We start from the raw sequence: 22,392 nt of genomic DNA, 5'->3' as shown, positions 1-22,392 counted from the left end.
TAATAATATACTTACGCGGCATATGGCGCACACTGACGCAGACGACAACGCTTAACAACAAGATCCATGTTGTTCTACCATGTGACTCAGGCAATAATAATATACTTACGCGGCATATGGCACACACTGACGCAGACGACAACGCTTAATAACAAGATCCATGTTGTTCTACCATGTGACTCAGGCAATAATAATATACTTACGCGGCATATGACGCACACTGACGAGGACGACAACGCTTAAGAACAAGATCCATGTATGTTTTACCATGTAACGCAGATGAACCTAATATACTTACGCGGGGGAGCTTTCCCCATCTGTTCATATCCATCTTCGAGGTCCTTCTCCTGTTTTGTCTGAAACGAGTCGGTCCCTTTGGGCGTCATTGGCAGTGGTCTACGCAGTGTTGAAGGAGATCCTGAGCCCATTGGAACAACCTTAGGACTGACTGCGGGGTTCTTTCTTCCTTTAATAGGAGGACTTGTCTTCGGATTTGTGGCTGAATTTGGTAAAAGTTTCGTCGGATCTATTGCTGCGCGGACTTGTGCAGTTGTAACGCCACCTAAAATACAATCGTAATACATGTATGTGTGTCTTGAATCTTTATGAATATATATGTGAGTATAATTTCGGCTTAAAATACATATGGCCGAAATTGCTCGAAACTTCTTAAGCTTAAACAAGCTTACGTTCAGTCAAAACTCGCTATGCCGAAGTCGTTTTGACCTCGGAAAATTCTTCGAGATAACGATCATTCGATTAAACCAATATTCAAAAAGTGTATAACTAAACCCGAAGCATTCGAAAACAGTTCAAAATAACCAAAACATCGAAATAAAAGAGTTCGACATAGCGAGAATCGATTTGAGCTCATTTCAATAAGAAAAAATACAAACTTAAATTTGATTTTGATAAATGAGAGAATGTACTTTTTGTGATTATCATAAGGATGGTACCTTTTCAAAATCTTTGATATGATGCAAATTATAAAAAAATAAAAATTATTTAACTAGGCTTTACCCTGTGATAATGAACTTAAGAGTTTCGAGAAATTAGGCCCTACCCCTGTGACAATTTAATTTGTTCTTGGATAACTTATAAGTGGAAATTGTGGGAATTGTAATGATTTAGAAATATTTACAATTGTGTTTCAGTGCATCATGAAGTGTTACTAATGAGATTGTAGTGGTTCTTTTAAGGAAGCATCTGTTTCACTTTCAATCCAGTCACAAATATTGGTAATCAGGAACAAAACAACAACAAAAGCTAGATCAATTAATCATATCGTACTGGGTAACCTCGAAGAATATTTTGTTTAATTTATCCAGTCATACTACCGAAACATATGTCGTCAGAAAATGTCCCTATTCCACAATGTGTTCATATCATAAATAATTGCGTTTCTGTTTATGAGAAATGGGACTTATTTTATACTTATCTAAAATTGAACAGAACTTTCAGGGTCAAATTGGTCGAAATGAATTGGCGTCAACTGATAGTCATTGAAAAGCCTTTTCAATAACTAAAACTGTGTCCGAAAACTATCATTATACCAGGAATAAATCATTAAAGAAGTCAGTCAGTAAGCTATTCACACAACATCAAGCAAGTACAGAGAACGAGAGACTGTTAGAATTCCATACTTTAGGGGACTATAAATTAATTGCAAGATTTTCATCCCCGCCCGCCCCATCTTTTTTTCCATGCCCCTTAAATTTTATTGACTCAAATAAAAATGTTCAGATGTGGTCTGTATCTGCGTATCGGCCCGGTCCGGTCCGGGAACGGCGTTTATTTATACCAGGCGGTGTCAATGTAAACATTCACATGTAAAAAAGGAGAATTGTTACGATGGTGTTTGTGGTTTGAGTAGAAAAAATTTACATGGTTCCTTATGCAATAAACAACCTTTGGTCGCCATTATAAAGAATTATTATTATACAACAAAGTATATACACACAGTCGAACCCCGTTAGCTCGAACTCACTTGGCTTAATTTCCTCATTGGCTCGAACTGGATGAAAGGAAAGATTTTTTCTACTTAATGTAAACATTCCCGCTTGGCTTTAAATTCCCGATGCTCGAGGTAGTTTCGCCGGTCCCTGGGAGTTCGAGCCAACTGGGTCCGACTGTAGCTTCAAATATGATAAATCTCGTGAAACGAAAAACTACAGGGACAGAACCTGAATGTAACAATAATCCATTTTGGGAAAGCATGGTTAAAGTAGAACTGAACTGATATTTGACATTTAATTATTACATAACGATATAAAAGATTGATAATTTTCAAGTTTGATACAATATATATTTGAGTATAAATCATTTTCATAAGCTGGCAGTTTTGTTACTCATTTCAAGGGCATTAATTCATCTAACAACCATAGAATGGGCAGAACATAGAATGGGCGGATTCCGTTGTAACGGTAGACCGTAGAAACGAAATTTACGCTTCGTATATTAAACTTTAGCGCGTTTAGTAGAAACAATGAATAAAATTAAGAACTATAAATTACAGTTCAGCTCACCTTTAAGGTCTTACAGACACTAAACGAATCTCACACATCGTCAAAGACAATAACAGACAATGCATGCATCACTTACAATATATTGATGAATACAAAACGGAGGTTGACAGCCAATTACGACTATATAGGTTTGCAAATGACTTAAAGGGACTCGCTCACGCTTTTTGTAAAATGCACTTACTTTGTATGACGAAATCAAGTGTGGAAAATCAAACTAAGTAACTGACGACTGGAACCCTTCTACAAATGTTGATACATGCTCAAAAGGCTTATATTTTAACTTTTTAAGTTATCCTTGTGGTGTTGTATAAGTCCTTGTGGGCGTGAGGTTTTGTTGTCAGTTTTTTTTAATGTCCCCTTGACTGTACCGGCGTAGATTCATACCCAATTAAAACCAGACTGTTTTTCAGTGTATTTGTTTGTGCAATTTCAGTATCAAAGAGTAAAATAATTATTACATAAGTGTATTCAGATGCGTAACCGGGAAAAAGAAATTTAGTACCAAAACATGAGCGAATCCCCTTAAGGGTTTCTATGAATACCGACCTTTACTGCGGTCCAACTATTAAAAGCGGACGATTGTAGGCGTGTGCTGCATTATTCTTGTCCTTATCCGTTTGATAAGTCTCAAAAATCTCAACATTTAAAACAGTCAGATGGTGTATGACGACGGCATGTAAGTGCCCCGAACTTGAATGTAAGGGCCTCGAACTTGGATGTAAGGGCCTCGAACTTGAATGTAAGGGCCCCGAACTTGAATGTACGGGCCTCGAACTTGAATGTAAGGGCCCCGAACTTGATAATTTTTACATCCATAGTTATGGGACTCTGTACACGAATACGTACTATTTAACATGCGCCCCAGTTGACAAAAATCTGTCATTAAGCGGGTTTTATGCTAAAGCTTTTTATAACTGTCAACTAATTTCTTTTTTAATTGCATAATTTCTCATCTTGCATTATAAGTTGACGCTTTTAAATGCGTTGTTATAATCAAACTAACACTTGTAATAGTATATCTCCATTTAATACTATTTATATATTGTTTTGTTCTGATTGCCAATTTGCGAAGTTTTTTTTTCATATACTGTCCCATGTTGTTATATGCCAATACGGTTCCTGACGTGTTTAAATACAACTGGAAACTTGGATAATAGTGCAATGTAACCGTATAATCGATTAACATCCTTACCTGATGACAGTGACGCTGATGACGACTCAAATTGTATGACCGTTTATCAAATCTTTTGTGCGAAAAACACTCAGAACTTGCTTACCATTGGCTTTGGCTCTGCCTCTGCGTGCAGGAACAGGAGGTGGCGTGTCATCATCGGGTTCGTTTTGTTGTGGGTGATTCTCTGCGGTAACATGGTTAGTGCCTTGATCCTGTTCACCTTCAAGAAGCATGCATAAGGGTGGCAAAATGAAACAGCAAAGGGGCATGCGGATTTTTTCGACCATTTTCCATCGAAAGCAACCTCGGATGTATGCCGTTACATCAGTAGAAGTAGTTCGTAAAATTTAAATAACATTATTAATTAATAGTGGTGTTTTATCGTGTATGTTGTATATATTATTTTAAATTGATTGACAATGAAGTGAACTATTGCATAAATACTTAAGATTCCAAAGAGTAAATTAATGAAGTTTAACTGCTTAATCGAAATTGCTACACGATCTACTAGCAGCGTAGTTAAATGTAAAGATTTCTGACATAGTAAACCGTCCATTGTTGTTTCGGACGGAAAATGGCCAAGGAGTTCCGAATGAGGAAAAGGGATAAAAAGAGGCATAGGTTGTCAGTATTATCGTTAAATTTGACAAAAAGACGGTGTTAAAATGTTATTGGTATATTAATGGTAAGGAAAAAGTATCATTCGGTTTTGTTATTTTCTCTTTTAAAATTCTTTTTTTACTTCATTTGTAAATTTGTTCACTCAGTTTTAAACCAGTTTTATTTATTGAATTGAAAACGTGTGTTTTACACGGAAGTGCAGGAAAAATGAAACCTACATGTAGATAACATGTTTATGTAATATACTGATATACTATTTATCATGTGGACGACCTCGTCTCGTATTAACGCAACTCAAACAAATGTTTACAAAAAAGACGCTATCATGCTTTAAAATCAAGCAAACCCATTGTGTTATTTCAATACAGAAAATACATCTCTTTTGCCGACGTAATTCATTCTATATAATAGGTGGTTCGTAAACAATTATGCAATTCGATCTATTTAAACCGATTCAATTTAAGGACCATTACTTTCTTTAAAAACAGAAAGTAATATTTGTACACGTTTTCTGAAAATTGGATGTCTCAGGAATAATATCTTTATACACACGTAGTATATGTCCTAAAATTTATAATGACGATGGTATACAAATGCAAATGTTAATCTCTAAGCTTGCAAATTTAATTTTACTATAATTGATAAATGTTGTGACAGGTGTCAGGTTGAAAACTCCCTCTAGTGACCACCTGTCTCGCTGACCATTTCAATGCGGTAACCCCAATGTTGTGACAAATGTGAGGTTGAAAACTCCCTCTAGTGACCACCTGTCTCGCTGACCATTTCAATGCGGTAACCCCAATGTTGTGACAAATGTGAGGTTGAGTACTCCCTCTATTGACCACCTGTCTCGCTGACCATTTCAGTGCGGTAACCCCAATGTTGTGACAAATGTGAGGTTGAGTACTCCCTCTAGTGACCACCTGTCTCGCTGACCATTTCAATGCGATAACCCCAATGTTGTGACAAATGTGAGGTTGAAAACTCCCTCTAGTGACCTCCTGTCTCGTTGACCATTTCAATGCGGTAACCCCAATGTTGTGACAAGTGCGAGGTTGAGTACTCCCTCCTTTGACCTCCTGTTTCTCTGACCATTTCAATGCGATTACCCCAATGTTGTGACAAGTGTGAGGTTGAGTACTTCCTCCAGTGACCTCCTGTTTCTCTGACCCTTTCAATGCGATTACCCCAATGTTGTGACAAGTGTGAGGTTGAGAACTCCTTCCAGTTACCTCCTTTGAAACTGACCATTTCGAAGCGGTATCCCCAATGTTGACAAGTGTGAGGTACTCGTTAGCTAGTAGCTAGTATATCCCCCCCCAGTGAGCTCCCTTTCCGTTAACCATTTCAATGGGGTTACCCAAATATTTATTAATAAAATCATTTAAATGGTCTAGACAACAAATGGCCGAAAAATCGGCAAATATAGCATTTAAACAAGCCCAGGTGTGTCAATGCGAGCTAGTAGGAGTCCGATAACACTAGGCCAATTTTAAACTTAATTTACGGGATTTACGTAGTAGACAACCCCAGTAGATTTTGAATTGAAAAAAATGCGCAAAATCTGTGAAAGACATTTGTCCAAGTCTCTGTGCATTTGCAGTAAGCGTTGATATGCATCAGTAAGTAAGATTCAATGCGTTGTACACAACGATGTCAATGGTATGTTTTTGACAGTTTTCTTTCTTTTTTCTTTCAACTGTATTATCTGGTGTCTAGTCCCTTTTAATGTCTATATCGCATATGTGTCCGATGTGTGTTAAATTGTGACACCGTGTTCCTCACGTTGAGTGTCGGTTAGGCCTTGAACCTTGTGAAAGAGGATCTAAGAATATACCTAGAGATGATAGAAAATGTGTCTATTGCAAAATGAAAATGATTGAGAACGAGTACCATTTTGTTCTTGTTTGCCCATTTATATACATGTATCATGATATTTGAAATATGCGTTTATCTAAATGTTATTGCCACTAGCCAACAAAAAAAAATGTAGTTTGTTAAGTGCTGAGAATAAATCCTTGAATCGCAAATTTGCTTAGTATACTTATATTGCCACTGAAAAACGAAAACATGATATAACTTGACAGAAGCATGATAAAGGGACTGTACTCCGTATGATTAAATAGCGAAAAAATGGGAAAAATGTCGAAAACTTTAATAATCTAGGTATCGATGTGTACAATGCATTGAAACTTACTTACTGAAGTACCACATATTTTACAATTAATTTATTTTTCGCAGTGTTTTCGTATTTTTGCATTAAAAAAGATTTCTGGGTATCTCTACCTAGTAGAATTCATTCCTTATGCGTGATTGGCTAGTCGATGTTATCACGTGATATTACCGAGTTAGGTGTATAGCTTAATTAAAGTATGCCTTCGTAGCTCAGTGGATACAACGCAGGACTGCAATTTTGGCGACACAGGTTCGAACCAGGTCTTCGACACGATTTTTTTTTAATTTTGGTAATCTTTTTTACAATATTTATATCAACGAGTAAAACATTTTATTAAATAATTGTCCTGAGATTCGTTACAGAAAAAAACTTTTTTAGGTGCCAATCTGGCGTACAGTCCCTTTAAATTGTTGATCTAAGATTCTTATGCAAATATGTACATCTGATTCTGTAATCTTGCTCGTCTCAAGTGTTTTATTGTCGTCGTGAATGTAAATTTGTACATGCTACTGGATACGTACATGTTTATTGCTTAAATGCCTTATAAAAAATTTTTATTTTCTGTTTATTGTGCCTCGAAAACAGGGGTCAATGTTAATTATATCGCTACCGTACTTGTCCCAATCTCCTACGCAGTGATCTCCCCTGACAAGCAGAATAGATCTCTGCCACCATGGGGTAGTTAAATATAGCTGGATGTCTATTAAACGTTTTTGCTACTCTATTTTTTGGAAATTTTTATCAAATTTTAATTAGTCAAGGTGCATTGAGGTTAAAATACAAAAACAATATTTAAAATTAATTATTATTTACAATCTATACCGATATGAAAGATGGTCACGTAATTTGCATAGTGGCAGTGATTACGTTACTGTAAGGGAGGTAACTGCGTGGAGTGCTTGTCCCTGTGTATTCCATTGTTTTAGTCCACATAAAGCAAATTTGACAATCGGAACACCTCAGCCATTACCCATGTAAATGGACGGTTTACAATATCAGAATTCTTAAAATTTAATTACGCTACAAGTAGATCGCGTAGTAATTTCAATTTAGCAGTTAAAGGGCTTTACTCTGAGGAATCTTTATCATACATGCAATAATACCCTGCCCTTGGTATCAATTTAAACAGAGAAATACAAATTACACGTTGAAATGCTTCATAATGAATTAATGATTCGTTTATAGCATTATCATTAAATTCACGATCTACTTTTTATTAATGCACCGGCATAGCTTCGAGGTTGTCTTCGATGGAAAATGGCCGAGGTGCTCCGATTGCAAATGAAATAGTCACATTAAACACAGCTGAGAGGCAATAATGATATTAATTGTAAACTCTATACTTACTAACACTAGCATCGTCCTCTTCAGTGAACGTAAAACGCCTAAGGGCCGGGAACTCTGTCCTAAATTCCACATAGAGGCTGTCAACCACGTCCATATCGCTCGAGATATTCTGGAACAATAATTTACATAGAATTTATGGGCATGATCTTGTATTCCTTATATGTAAGATTTTTCAGTTTGTTTGTGTCCTATTTTACGTTTTGTTCACAAAACTGTTACTTCTGGAAGTCATGGAACACAAATGGTTTCACTACCTGAATAACTGTCAATGTAAATGTAAATGGTTTATGCTTAGGTCATTCATTCGGACTCCACACACTTTGACCAGCCCAACTGCGTTCATATCCCCGATAATGACATCAATCCCGCAATTCATTACTTATATTTACGCGGGAAAAGATCAACCACTTGAAATCAGTGTTAAACGTAAAAATGAAACACTTATGGCAACAATACATTTAAGATATCATGTATTAACACTTTCTAGAATGTTGAATTATATTTTACGGGACCTGCTGACACAATACAAACAAGATAAAAAAAATCATGTATATTGTTATGCGATGAATTGCGATCCGAAAATATCCGAAGATGTTGCGTTCATCGGATGATAACCATAAATTGCTGAAAAGCAGTCCATTTAAGGAATGGAAGTTGGGTTGTAAATATCACAAATTGTTCATATGTTTAACGTCAACTCTTAGTACCAAGACCTATCTAGCTATTCTGAAAAAACGGCCCAGAACGGTAACCAGTAGTTCAGTGTTATAAGTAAACGTGTGGATAAAACTCATAATCCTATTCCCATATATGCACGGTGCTTAGTGCACGTAAAGCTTAACAATGTGGTACACAACATTTACTCATGACACCCCACCTCGTGATTAAAATTATACATAACTCGAGCTTCGTGCTCGTATAATTACAATACCTCGAGTACTTAACTTTACCCTCACCTGGACGGAGACGACCTCCTCGTACAGGTCAGCCTGTCCCTCGAGGACGTTCACTTCAACCTCCCTAATCTCCGGATGGTCGAGGGGTAGGACGATCAGCGTCCGTCTCTTGAAGTGTTTCGAGTCCCCACTTTCAACGTCACCCACTGGCTTGTAGTGACCGACCAGCACGTTCTGAGTGACTAGGCGGTTCAACTGCAGCATTTCTTGGAAAATGTATAAAGAAATAAAGATTAAATAAACGAGACTATGATTTTTAATTTGCATATCGGATAAAATAATCGAGACTATGATTTTAATATGCATATTGGGTAAAACAAACGAGAGTATGATTTTTAATATGCATATCGAGTAAAATAAACGTGAATTTGATTCTTAATATGCATATCGGGTAAAATAAACGAGACTATGCTTTTTAATATGCATATCGAGTAAAATAAACGAGACTATGATTTTTAATAAGCATATCGAGTAAAATAAACGAGACTATGATTTTTAGTATGCATATCGGGTAAAATAAACGAGAGTATGATTTTAGTATGCATATCGAGTAAAATAAACGAGAGTATGATTTTTAATATGCATATCGGGTAAAATAAACGAGAGTATGATTTTTAATATGCATATCGAGTAAAATAAACGAGAGTATGATTTTTAATATGCATATCGAGTAAAATAAACGAGAGTATGATTTTTAATATACATATCGGGTAAAAGAAACGAGAGTATGAATTTTAATATGCATATCGGGTGAAATAAACGAGAGTTTGATTCTTAATATGCATATCGGGTTAAATAATAGAGAGTATGATTTTTTAATATGCATATCGAGTAAAATAAATGAGAGTATGATTTTTAATATGCATATCGATTATCGAGTAAAATAAACGAGACTATGTTTTTTATATGCATATCGAGTAAAATAAACGAGACTGTTTTTTTCATATGCATATCGGGTAAAATAAACGAGACTATTATTTTTAATATGCATATCGGGGGCTGCACTGGAAACTGAAGTAATTATCTGAAGTTTTAAACGGTTTTACCACCGTGTTGCAAGAACAATTCCAATCATATACTTCATTGAAAGATTAATACAATGAGATCGTGTGTGTTTTTTTTATATTTATCTATGTTGCTTGTTTGCTTTCGTGTTTTACATTAACTGCTTAAAGCATAATACAGTTAAAATTCACTATGCCGAACTCTGTTATGATTATGTCGAAATTTTCTCGAATGTGTTGGATTTAGTTTTGTATTTCGGATATATAGAATTTTCGTTAACTCGAAATATTTCCAGAGGTCCAAACGACTTCTACATAGCGAGGTTTGACTGTTAGACTAAACGAAACAGACATATCAACAATCTCTTTTAAAATCATATACTGCCCTCATTTTAATGAGGTTGATTTATCAACGATCTAATCTTTAGATCGAATTTTCAAGTCAATAATTATTGATTGTAACGAGATAAAAAAAATATTTCAAAACAGACAGATTGGCTTGAAATATTACTCTATGCTCAAATAGATTTACAAGTTAAATCTAAAATTTTATTTACACAGGATTTTTAAGTATTCGATTGAAAATCGTAATCGTACGACATTTTGTAACACGCTTGTTGGAAAGATGCTTCATTATTCCTATACTCATTATTGCGTATTTATATTATTTTTATTTTTTTTGCACTTACCCGACCGACCTATTTTTCCACCCGACCCTACTATTTTTGTTCACCAAGTGTGCATTTTTAGTGAACATATTAATATTTGACAATTTTATATTTAAAACTTTCTTCAATAGTGATAGACATTGTTATAGGTCGGTTTGTTGCACAAACAAAATCTCGGTTCTCAAAAAAAATGAAAAACCTGATATGTTAGGGGATAAGATATTCTTAAAAAAAAACAGATGACCGTTCACTAGCTTTATTCATGATCGTATCTCTTCCGGAAGTCCCGGTATCCCATGCGCATACATATAGAGTGGCTACTGAGAACATAACACTACCTACCCATCATTTTCTTCAAATCTTAATTATTAATAGAATTAATGGAAACAAAGACATTATGGACCAATCAGAATTTGTCGAAAGGAAAAGAGGAAGGTGAATTTATACTTGATTTAAATATAACAACAACTTTGTTTAAGTTTGAATATTCAGCTTTTCTACATTTATTTGATTTATTCGGTAAACCTCGTTTCCGCAAAACACCCTACGCTCGGGTCGGAATGAACCTATCTTACACTCTCGGCCATGGAAGATACTTATAATCTCATATGACTTATTTGAAAGCATGGTGTCAAATTAAGCTGATTCTGAGACAGTAGATAAAAAAGAAGTCAAATCGGTCAATCTGTGAGAGTGCAGCTTTAAGATCTTCATTTTTTTATGCACATTGGTGTTATAAATTAGAAAATTGTATTCCCGGTCGCATAGCTTGTACAAGAAAGGTAAATGGACGGCTCATGGTTACGCAGCAATTATTTCGTCATTAATGTTTGATGAAACTGAGAATAAGCTACTATGATTAAACTTAACTGAATAAAGAGTTATATTTCAAAGCAAAATCCACACCTGTTGACAATTTGAAAACCCATAAATAACTACTTGAAATAGAAATCAGCTTTATTATTGTGCTTGCATATATTAGGGGATGTACCTCCAATATATGAATAATTATTCAATATTAAAAGTTAATATATGATATGGGGATGATACTATTTAAAGTCATAAGGATAATAAAGTAGGACCTTTTTAGATTTTATAAACGTTAAAAGCATCACAAAATCGCATTTTTGAACATTATTATTGTTTAGTAAACACATTAGGTTATTTACATAGTTTATTTCCATGTTTGATTAACCGGTTTAAATTATATAACGGATTCATCTTTCTCATCGAAACTTTGAATCAATACTTCTAACACGCGTGTTTAACATACGACAAGAGCAATTGAGGTAAAAAAATAAAGGCTATATAAAGCAGCAAAAACTGTTGGCGGTAATGTGGTAAATGATATGATACACTTCAAGATCACCAGGAAGTACGCGTTAAAGGGGCATGATACCACTAGATAGATGCAAAATGTTATGTTTCAAGCATCTGACTTGAATGATCAAACCGGAACAAAAAGTTTAATTTGTGTACAGTTTAATAAACTTTAGCTTTATAAATAACCGTGTCCCTTTAACCTATAGTATGCCCCTTTAACCTGTATTGTTTTCCTTTAACCTAAAGTATGCCCATTTAACCTATGTTATGCCTCTTCACCCTATATTTTGCCCCTTTCATCGGTAGTAAGTTCCTTTAACCTATAATATGCCCCTTTAACCTATAGTAATCCCCTCTAACATATACCGTGCCCTTTTACATTTATTATGCCCCTTTAGCCTACATATGCCTCTTTAACCTATACCGTGCCCCTTTAACCCGAATCGTGTTTCTTTAACGTATAGTGTGCCACTTTAACCTGTAGTATGCCCCTTTAACCTTGTTGTGCCCCTTTAACCAATGCCGTGTCCATTTCACCTATGATATGCCCCTTTAACCTATACCGTGCCCCGCTAACATATAGTATGCCCTCTTTTGACCTGAATTGTGTTATTTTAACGTATGTGATGCCCTTTAACCTGAATTGTACCCGTTAACCTGTAGTGTACCCCCTTTAACCTAAAGTGTGCCCCTTTAACCTATAGTGTACCCCCTTTAACCTATAGTATGCCCCTTTAACCTATAGCGTACCCCCTTTAATCTATGATATGTCCCTTCTACCTATAGTGTACCCCTTTAACCTATAGTATGCCCCCTTTAACCTATGGTATGTCCCTTCTACCTATAGTGTACCCCTTTAACCTATAGTGTACCCCCTTTAACCTATAGTATGTCCCTTCTACCTATAGTGTACCCCCTTTAACCTATAGTATGTCCCTTCTACCTATAGTGTACCCCCTTTAACCTATAGTGTACCCCCTTTAACCTATAGTATGTCCCTTCTACCTATAGTGTACCCCCTTTAACCTATAGTGTACCCCCTTTAACCTATGATATGTCCCTTCTACCTATAGTGTACCCCTTTAACCTATAGTGTACCCCCTTTAACCTATAGTATGTCCCTTCTACCTATAGTGTACCCCCTTTCACCTATAGTGTACCCCCTTTAACCTATGATATGTCCCTTCTACCTATAGTGTACCCCTTTAACCTATAGTGTACCCCCTTTAACCTATAGTATGTCCCTTCTACCTATAGTGTACCCCCTTTCACCTATAGTGTACCCCCTTTAACCTATAGTATGTCCCTTCTACCTATAGTGTACCCCCTTTAACCTATAGTGTACCCCCTTTAACCTATGATATGTCCCTTCTACCTATAGTGTACCCCTTTAACCTATAGTGTACCCCCTTTAACCTATAGTATGTCCCTTCTACCTATAGTGTACCCCCTTTCACCTATAGTGTACCCCCTTTAACCTATGATATGTCCCTTCTACCTATAGTGTACCCCCTTTAACCTATAGTGTACCCCCTTTAACCTATGATATGTCCCTTCTACCTATAGTGTACCCCTTTAACCTATAGTGTACCCCCTTTAACCTATAGTATGTCCCTTCTACCTATAGTGTACCCCCTTTAACCTATAGTGTACCCCCTTTAACCTATGATATGTCCCTTCTACCTATAGTGTACCCCTTTAACCTATAGTGTACCCCCTTTAACCTATGGTATGTCCCTTCTACCTATAGTGTACCCCCTTTAACCTATAGTGTACCCCCTTTAACCTATGATATGTCCCTTCTACCTATAGTGTACCCCCTTTAACCTATAGTATGTCCACTTTAACCTATAGTATGTCCCCTTTAACCTATAGTGTACCCCTTTAACCTATAGTGTACCCCATTTAACCTATGGTATGTCCCTTCTACCTATAGTGTACCCCCTTTAACCTATAGTGTACCCCCTTTAACCTATGATATGTCCCTTCTACCTATAGTGTACCCCTTTAACCTATAGTGTACCCCCTTTAACCTATGGTATGTCCCTTCTACCTATAGTGTACCCCCTTTAACCTATAGTGTACCCCCTTTAACCTATGATATGTCCCTTCTACCTATAGTGTACCCCTTTAACCTATAGTGTACCCCCTTTAACCTATGGTATGTCCCTTCTACCTATTGTGTACCCCCTTTAACCTATAGTGTACCCCCTTTAACCTATGATATGTCCCTTCTACCTATAGTGTACCCCCTTTAACCTATAGTATGTCCCCTTTAACCTATAGTATGCCCCCTTTAACCTATAGTATGTCCCTTCTACCTATAGTGTACCCCCTTTCACCTATAGTGTACCCCCTTTAACCTATAGTATGTCCCTTCTACCTATAGTGTACCCCTTTCACCTATAGTGTACCCCCTTTAACCTATAGTGTACCCTCTTTAACCTATAGTGTACCCCTTTCACCTATAGTGTACCCCTTTCACCTATAGTGTACCCCCTTTAACCTATAGTATGTCCCTTCTACCTATAGTGAACCCCCTTTCACCTATAGTGTACCCCCTTTAACCTATAGTATGTCCCTTCTACCTACAGTGTATCCCTTTAACCTATAGTGTACCCCATTTAACCTATAGTATGTCCCTTCTACCTATAGTGTACCCCTTTCACCTATAGTGTACCCCCTTTAACCTATAGTATGTCCCTTCTACCTATAGTGTACTCCCTTTCACCTATAGTGTACCCCCTTTAACCTATAGTATGTCCCTTCTACCTATAGTGTACCCCTTTAACCTATAGTGTACCCCCTTTAACCTATAGTGTACCCCCTTTAACCTATGGTATGTCCCTTCTACCTATAGTGTACCCCTTTAACCTATAGTGTACCCCTTTAACCTATAGTATGCCCCTTTAACCTATAGTGTACCCCCTTTCACCTATGGTATGTCCCTTCTACCTATAGTGTACCCCTTTAACCTAAAGTATGCCCCCTTTAACCTATGGTATGCCCCTTTAATCTATAGTGTACCCCCTTTCACCTATGGTATGTCCCTTCTACCTATAGTATGCCCCTTTAACCTATAGTGTACCCCCTTTAACCTATAGTGTACCCCCTTTCACCTATGGTATGTCCCTTTTACCTATAGTGTACCCCTTTAACCTATAGAATGCCCCCTTTAACCTATGGTATGCCCCTTTAACCTATAGTGTAACCCCTTTCACCTATGGTATGCCCCTTCTACCTATAGTGTACCCCTTTAACCTATAGTATGCCCCCTTTAACCTATAGTATGCCCCTTTAACCTATAGTGTACCCCCTTTCACCTATGGTATGTCCCTTCTACCTATAGTGTACCTCTTTAACCTATAGTATGCCCCCTTTAACCTATGGTATGTCCCTTCTACCTATAGTGTATCCCTTTCACCTATAGTGTACCCCCTTTAACCTATGGTATGTCCCTTTTACCTATAGTGTACCCCCTTTAACCTATAGTATGCTCCCTTTAACCTATGGTATGTCCCTTCTACCTACAGTGTATCCCTTTCACCTATAGTGTACCCCCTTTAACCTATGGTATGTCCCTTCTACCTATAGTGTACCCCCTTTAACCTATAGTATGCCCCCTTTAACCTATGGTATGTCCCTTCTACCTACAGTGTATCCCTTTCACCTATAGTGTACCCCCTTTAACCTATGATATGTCCCTTCTACCTATAGTGTACCCCCTTTAACCTATAGTGTACCCCCTTTCACCTATGGTATGTCCCTTCTACCTATAGTGTATTCCTTTAACCTATAGTATGCCCCCTTTAACCTATGATATGTCCCTTCTACCTATAGTGTACCCCCTTTAGCCTATAGTATGCCCCCTTTAACCTATGGTATGTCCCTTCTACCTATAGTGTATCCCTTTCACCTATAGTGTACCCCCTTTAACCTATGGTATGTCCCTTCTACCTATAGTGTACTCCTTTAACCTATAGTATGCCCCCTTTAACCTATGATATGTCCCTTCTACCTATAGTGTACCCCCTTTAACCTATAGTATGCCCCCTTTAACCTATGATATGTCCCTTCTACCTATAGTGTACCCCCTGTTACCTATAGTATGCCCCCTTTAACCTATGGTATGTCCCTTCTACCTACAGTGTACCCCTTTAACCTATAGTATGCCCCTTTAACCTATAGTATGCCTCTTTAACCTCTATTGTACTTTTTAACCTGTATTGTGCCCCTTTAAAGGCAAAGCTGAAATTATTGTTACTCGCTACAGGACTATACCTGTGATGGTATGCATATTTTCAATGCCTTCCACGAGGTCTTGCGTGTAAATCTTTCTGATCTGATCGTCAACGAATTTCACAACCTGAGGCATCTTAAATCTGAAAAGAAAACAATAAATATTTGTATTTTTTACGAACAATAAACCTCTTTTCTGAATCATATATAGGTATGGACTGAGTACAGATATCTTTTTTTACTTTATTGTCCCTCTCATAAACTTGCAAGGAGACATGGACGGATTTATAAAGGTCTATGTTGCAATCGGAAAAAAATCATGTTCGAAATCGAAAATGGCAACGACCTATTTGTCTGCATATTGTATAAAGGATGTTGACCATTCTTGAATCTGTATGATGCATAGAGAGTTAGAGCCAATGGGTTTCGACTGCATATAAGAATATGAATATATTATATTCATATATGCAGTCGAACCCCGTTGGCTCGAACTCTCTTGGCTCGATTTCCTCGTTGGCTCGAACGTGATATAAAGGGCCGATTTTTTCAATTTATTGTAAACATTCCCGCTTGGCTCGAGGTACCAGAGGCTCGAGGTAATTTCGCCGGTCCCGGGAAGCTCGAGCTAACGGAGTTCGACTGTATATACTCAATACGACAGTTGCATTTAAGGCATTCTAATATGTTTAGGAGTTGATGTACCTTAATGAAGTTTTGTAAATGATATCACTAAACAAGAATCTGGGTCATTTAAATGCAAATACAGGTCCTTGCAAATACACTCATCGAAGGTGGTCAGTTCATCATTGATGAAATGATTCACTAGAATACACTGACAACAATGTAGTAACTTTTGCGTTTCATCTTCAATGTTCATTTCTTTACTGAAGTTCCGATCCTCATTTCTCATTGATTGTTTGTGTTTTCTTGTGGTAAGCGACGAGCCATTCATCTCGTTATGATAACCAAGGTCAATGGCCATCTTCCTAGCGATTGTTGTATTCCCAAGACTGACCCATTCATCAATGGAGTAACGTGATGGATCAGTCGTGGATATTCGATGAAGCTTTCAGCCAGAATAAAAACAATTTACAGTCAAAATTTATCTAAGCGAGGTATAGTATATTTCTTGTTTAATATAACTGAGGCCAATGGTCAATCCCAAGCACCTTTCTGCCCATCGCCGGATACCCACTAGAGAAACCTTCACCAGGAGGGTAACGAAATGAATCAGTCGTGGGTATTCGACGAAGCTTTCATAAAGAAGAGAGTAAATCTACAGTCAAGATTGTATAAGCGAAGTGCGTGCGTGCGTGCGTGCGTGCGTGCGTGCGTGCGTGCGTGCGTGCGTGTGTGTAAGGGGGGGGGGGGCTTTTCTCGCTTTAACTAAGGTCAGTGGTGTTTGTCGACCGTCGAATACCCACGACTTATCCACTCACCAGAAGAGAAACAGAATATATCAGTCGTGGGTATTCGACAAAGCTTTTAATCAGAATACAATAAGTCTACAGTTAAAATTGATAAAAGGAAAGAATGTTTTGCTCTTCTGTTGCTATTTCCATGATCGATATTTTTTTAGGTGATTAAAATAAATCCGATCGGCCAAGGCCATAAAAGGAAAACAAAACCTTTGTTGACGCCTTTGATATTTATTATGTAAGATCTCAATTGTTTAGATCTACTGAACATAGGGAAGAAAATGAGAATTGCCATTCCCTTAAGTTTCATGTCGCTTATAATTTACTTCCTTCTATATCTGTATTGTCTTAAGATAACAATAAAGATGAAACTAATAATTTACAAAAAAATATGATTAATAATGTATAAAATTATTACTCAACCGAAATTGAGAAAGAATAATTGTTTAAATACGGTTTGAAGACTGTCGAAAAATAAATACCCGAAAGTACCCCAAAATATCTTGATATTTCAAAGAAAGATTATTATTAAAGATTTCCCTCGTTTCTGATTGAAATATTATAAATTATGGTTCTTTCGAGATTTGGATTCGAAATTTGACGATATTAGAGGGTTATAGGAGAAAAGATGCCGCGATAAGTTTCACCGTGATTTACAAATATTTATTTCCCAGCTAAGTGTGTTTAAATTTCGATATTTGGAATCGCATTAAGACTCGACAAAGAATAAATCACGGTGGTACCAAAGCCGATCCCAGCCAATTTCAACTCAATTCACAGGCGGATCCAGTAAATGCAGTTGGTCAGCTTTTACAACATGGTGAATAGTAGAGAGACCTAGTTTGTTGATGTTCCCAATATCTAAGAATTGCGTTGTTTCCCACAACCTTCAAGGCTGAACCTTCAACTTCATCTCATCTTCAATTTAGAGCTCGGCATTGTTTTAATACCACGTACATTGTCACGCTGATCAGATAAATTCATTATGATGTGTTATCATGTAAATAAAATATTGGACGTGACTAGTAATGGTGTTTATTAAATTTGGAGTAAAAATGGAGAAGCGTCTGTAGATTGAATGTGTTTTTTCGTTCCAAACTTTGGAAATTTTGCCATACAAATGATTAATATCCCGTCCTAATTTTCCATTGTGGCGAGTGAGAACAAACTGGATTTCGTTCGCGCTTGACCCAAATTCTTTGAAACTTTTTTGTTCCTGTTTTTTTTTATTTCAACAACAGATATGAAACCAAAATACTTGCAAATATCTGGAGAAAAGGTAATTATTAAATAAAAAAAACATAGTATAAATAAACAAACTGCGTTTCCTTATTCCGAGGTAATTTCAAAGCAAGGAATTATTAAAATAGGTTTTCAAGGCTGTATGCACCGAAAGGTAAAAACCGTTTTTCATAGTGCATGAACTATATTGTGTCGATTGTTAAAGATATTGCTATCTTTTTTACAATATTTACAAGCATTGTCGTTACTGATATTAAAATAACTTATATCATGTATGCCAGGAGAACCAGCAGTATGGGAAGTCCAAACGCGCGAGGTTTTCATAGAGATTAGATAAAAATCTGGATATAAAATGCCCAGTCTAATTCATTATTAACTTTATATATGTTAATATAATAAATACAAATTAACTTGTGAGTACCTTTGCAAAACATTTACAAAACAACCTAGTGCATTTCTGCTATTTTATTATTTAAATATATTTTCTAATGTTTTCTGCTTCCTCGTGATGTTACTGTACAACAGTCAATGTAGTATGCACCCGTCAATTGAAACCACGCTCCCATCCACCCCAACCCAGGTCGGGCGGGGGGGGATAGCGGGGAAAATGGGCCGTCTTTTTACTTCCTAGGTGGCCCTGCAGTGTCGAGTGAATGCTGTGGTTTGTGTTCTTGCCGAAAATAGCGGGAAGTAGGCCTTACTTAGGTTGTCCCCAGGTCGCGGGGCCATTTGGCGAGCACTTTACCAGCAGTTTTTTCCCGCAGGGCGGGGATTTTACTTGGGATTGGCCGGACCGAAGGTCAAAGACCCGCTATTCTCCGGACCTTGGAGGGGTGTGTGGTTATAATTGACTGGTGCACTACCACCCGTTTGAAAGGGGCCCCGACCAATAACAGATAAACGGCTCATACAATGGTCGTGCTTTTTATTTTATCTTGTTTACATTATTATTGATGCTTCCTGCTTTCGTCCTGATGTTTAAAACAGTCATTGTTTAATCAACTTTTTTTCAAAAAGGGCGCGAGCATTGTGAGCTCATTGTGTTATCATATATCTGTATACTTTTTGTTCAACCAATAGTAATTCCTTTAGTGCAGTTTCTGGTGTCATATACGCGATTTCTTTTTTGTCCATGCACGTTCTGAGCTTAATTTCTTAAACAGTGATTCACTATTTCACGCGACAATCTTTTTGTCAATTCGTCTCAGTATTTCTGTATGATTTTATTCAGATGCAATCAAAAACATGCGTAAATTAATAATATAATTGCAATCAATAATTTGTCTTTTCTAAAGACAAATTGAGGTGGGATCGAATTATATTGCAAATACGGTTTCAATGGGATTAAAATTAAGCTTCAAAAAAAAGCCTACATGTACTGAGTTTTTTTTATCTATATCTCTGTATCTTATGAGATTGCGAAATATTTGCACGCCATACAGAACGCATTAAGTTTCTCTGCATTCAATGGTCGATAAATGCCCAAAAAGCGACAGTAATATTAGAAAATCACTGTTCTTGCAGTTGGCGAGTTGGGAAGGAAAATGTCGAGGTCATGATTTATTAATTAGGCAGTTTTATTTGTTCCGTAATGAACAAATGCGGATTTATGCACAGACACTGAAAAAATATTCTGGTGATAGCTGAAATTGAACTCGGACCGCCAGAAATGAGAGCTTCGTAGACCACTCGACTGCGGAGACAACCGACAATACAGGGTTATTGGAGAGTATTTAATTATTACATGCGATTTCACTGGGATAAGAAAGGATTTCCCTGCGTCATGCATATTCATTTGAACGTCAATTTTCCCACGATATTTATCATGGATTGTAACGGAAAAAAGTACCATGGCTGCCGAGGATGGCATAAATGTGAAACTACGATCTGATTTAAAGGCATATATCGACCATAGCGCAGCATATTATGAACGAGACACACAGTGCCACTAGACGACAGGCACACAGGTTTCCCCCTGGGTATTTAAAAGTTGTCGTCAATTTTCGCCGGGGGGGGGCTGAGGAGGAGTCTACTGGTAAAATTACTCCTGTAAATTTTGAAACAGCAAAAGACACATAATTGTGTGGTAAGCAATGTGGTATATCAGTTATTTCGACTTAATATGTTGTACCCAACGATATCAATTTTATGTAAGTTTTAACATTTGTTTCTGTTTCTGTTATATCATCTGGTGTCTTAAACGTCAATGTCAATCGAGCAAGAATAAACACAGAGTTTCTACTTCCTTGTTTTATCTTTATGATAATCTTTTTAAATCTACTTTTGATTATTTCACTTTTTATTAATTTGTCCTTGTTATATTAACATTAGAAAAGGTATATTAAGAAATATTTTTACATTAGACCAAGCGTGAATAAGTTAATATCTTAAAATAAAATTACAATATTTAAATTGTCCAAATATATTAAAAAATCTGTAAAACATAGACTTGATCTTCCTTAAGATAATAAGTATAATATGCTCATTCTCATATTATATATGTATGTGTATTTATATGCATTTTCTCATGACAACTGATCTATTTCTATTTGTATTCAACCTCCATCGGTTCTGTATTCAGCCAAAAACAAGTCAAAAGCACGCCAATCAGCCTTAAACAAGCCAAACAGCTCCAAAAACATGCCAAGAAGCCCTAAACACGCAAAGAAGTCATAAACACGCCAAGAAGCCCTAAACACACAGAGCAGCCACAACACGTTAATCAGCCAAAAACATGACAAGAAACAAAAATAAGCGAATAACACCAGCAACAAGCAGCCCATAAACAGACTAAAAACGCAAAGACGTTAAAACACGCCGAGCAGCCTAAAACGCCAAGCAGCCCAAAACATGCCAGGCAGCCAAAAACACACCGAGCAGCGCAAAAACTTACCAAGCAGCCGAAAACACACCGAGCAGCGCAAAAACTTACCAAGCAGCCCAAAACACACCAAGCAGCCGGAAACGCGCCAAGCAGCCAAAACGTAAAACGCAAAATTCATTTGCGAGTGACACGATACTATTGTTCAAGGCACAAACATCAAAGGACGAAGTCAAACCCTCAAACCTATTTTCGGTTTCCCTAACTTTTATATTTGAATGTCTACATACCTATCTATTACTTCTTTAATGGTGTATTCAGTTTCGTCAGGTTCTGTACGGAAGGAAGCTTTGGCGTCCATCGGCACGGTGGCGTAGGTGGAGCGAGTCTGGTAGTCAAATATCAGCACCAAATTATCCGGGGCTCCAGCCGAACTTGCTATGAACACAAATTATATGATGGCTTTATATATATATATATAATTGGTTTGTTATATTACGATGGTTAAGAATAATTATACTGTTTGAAGACATTGAAATACATGTAGATATCATTGAAAGTGTATGTCGACAACTGTTCTTTTTTACCAAATTCAAAGAAATGTGTGAAGTTAATAGCAACATTTTGATATAACCGTGTTTTTTGACGTACAATAAAGTTAAGTATTTATAAGAGCATAAAACATGGTTGGTTAGAGTTGCATCCTTTTCAAAAACTGAGGTTAGGTAGGCTTTGCTTTTTATTTGGGCTTTATGTAAGACCTTTTTGTCATCAATTAATAATGTCGTTAAAGTAATCTTCTGTATTATTTTTATTTTCTTCCCAATGGACTATTAAAACGATAGGCTCGGCGAAAGGTCGGTTTACTCGAGCCAAAC

At 36.8% G+C, this 22,392-nt stretch overlaps 1 protein-coding gene across 3 annotated transcripts in view; it reads right to left on the bottom strand.

Moving 5' to 3' along the window:
• LOC128214148 (uncharacterized) overlaps positions 1-22,392 on the bottom strand; it is a 30,925-nt gene that overhangs the window by 6,651 nt on the left and 1,882 nt on the right. For 2 of the 3 annotated variants that reach the window (XM_052920445.1, XM_052920444.1), the window contains exons 2-7: positions 21,805-21,952; positions 16,076-16,176; positions 8,800-9,005; positions 7,844-7,952; positions 3,803-3,919; positions 299-562 (exon numbers count right to left, since the gene is read on the bottom strand). In XM_052920445.1, coding sequence (XP_052776405.1) covers positions 299-562; positions 3,803-3,919; positions 7,844-7,952; positions 8,800-9,005; positions 16,076-16,176; positions 21,805-21,952 — 945 coding nt within the window. The remainder of the gene's footprint in view (positions 1-298; positions 563-3,802; positions 3,920-7,843; positions 7,953-8,799; positions 9,006-16,075; positions 16,177-21,804; positions 21,953-22,392) is intronic. The other variant, XM_052920446.1, reaches the window with a different exon arrangement.

This window comes from Mya arenaria, chromosome 13 (assembly GCF_026914265.1).
Source record: "Mya arenaria isolate MELC-2E11 chromosome 13, ASM2691426v1".
Lineage (NCBI taxonomy): Eukaryota > Metazoa > Mollusca > Bivalvia > Myida > Myidae > Mya > Mya arenaria.
The sequence above is the reverse complement of the archived record's forward strand: the minus strand, read 5'-3'. Positions and strand labels throughout refer to the sequence as shown.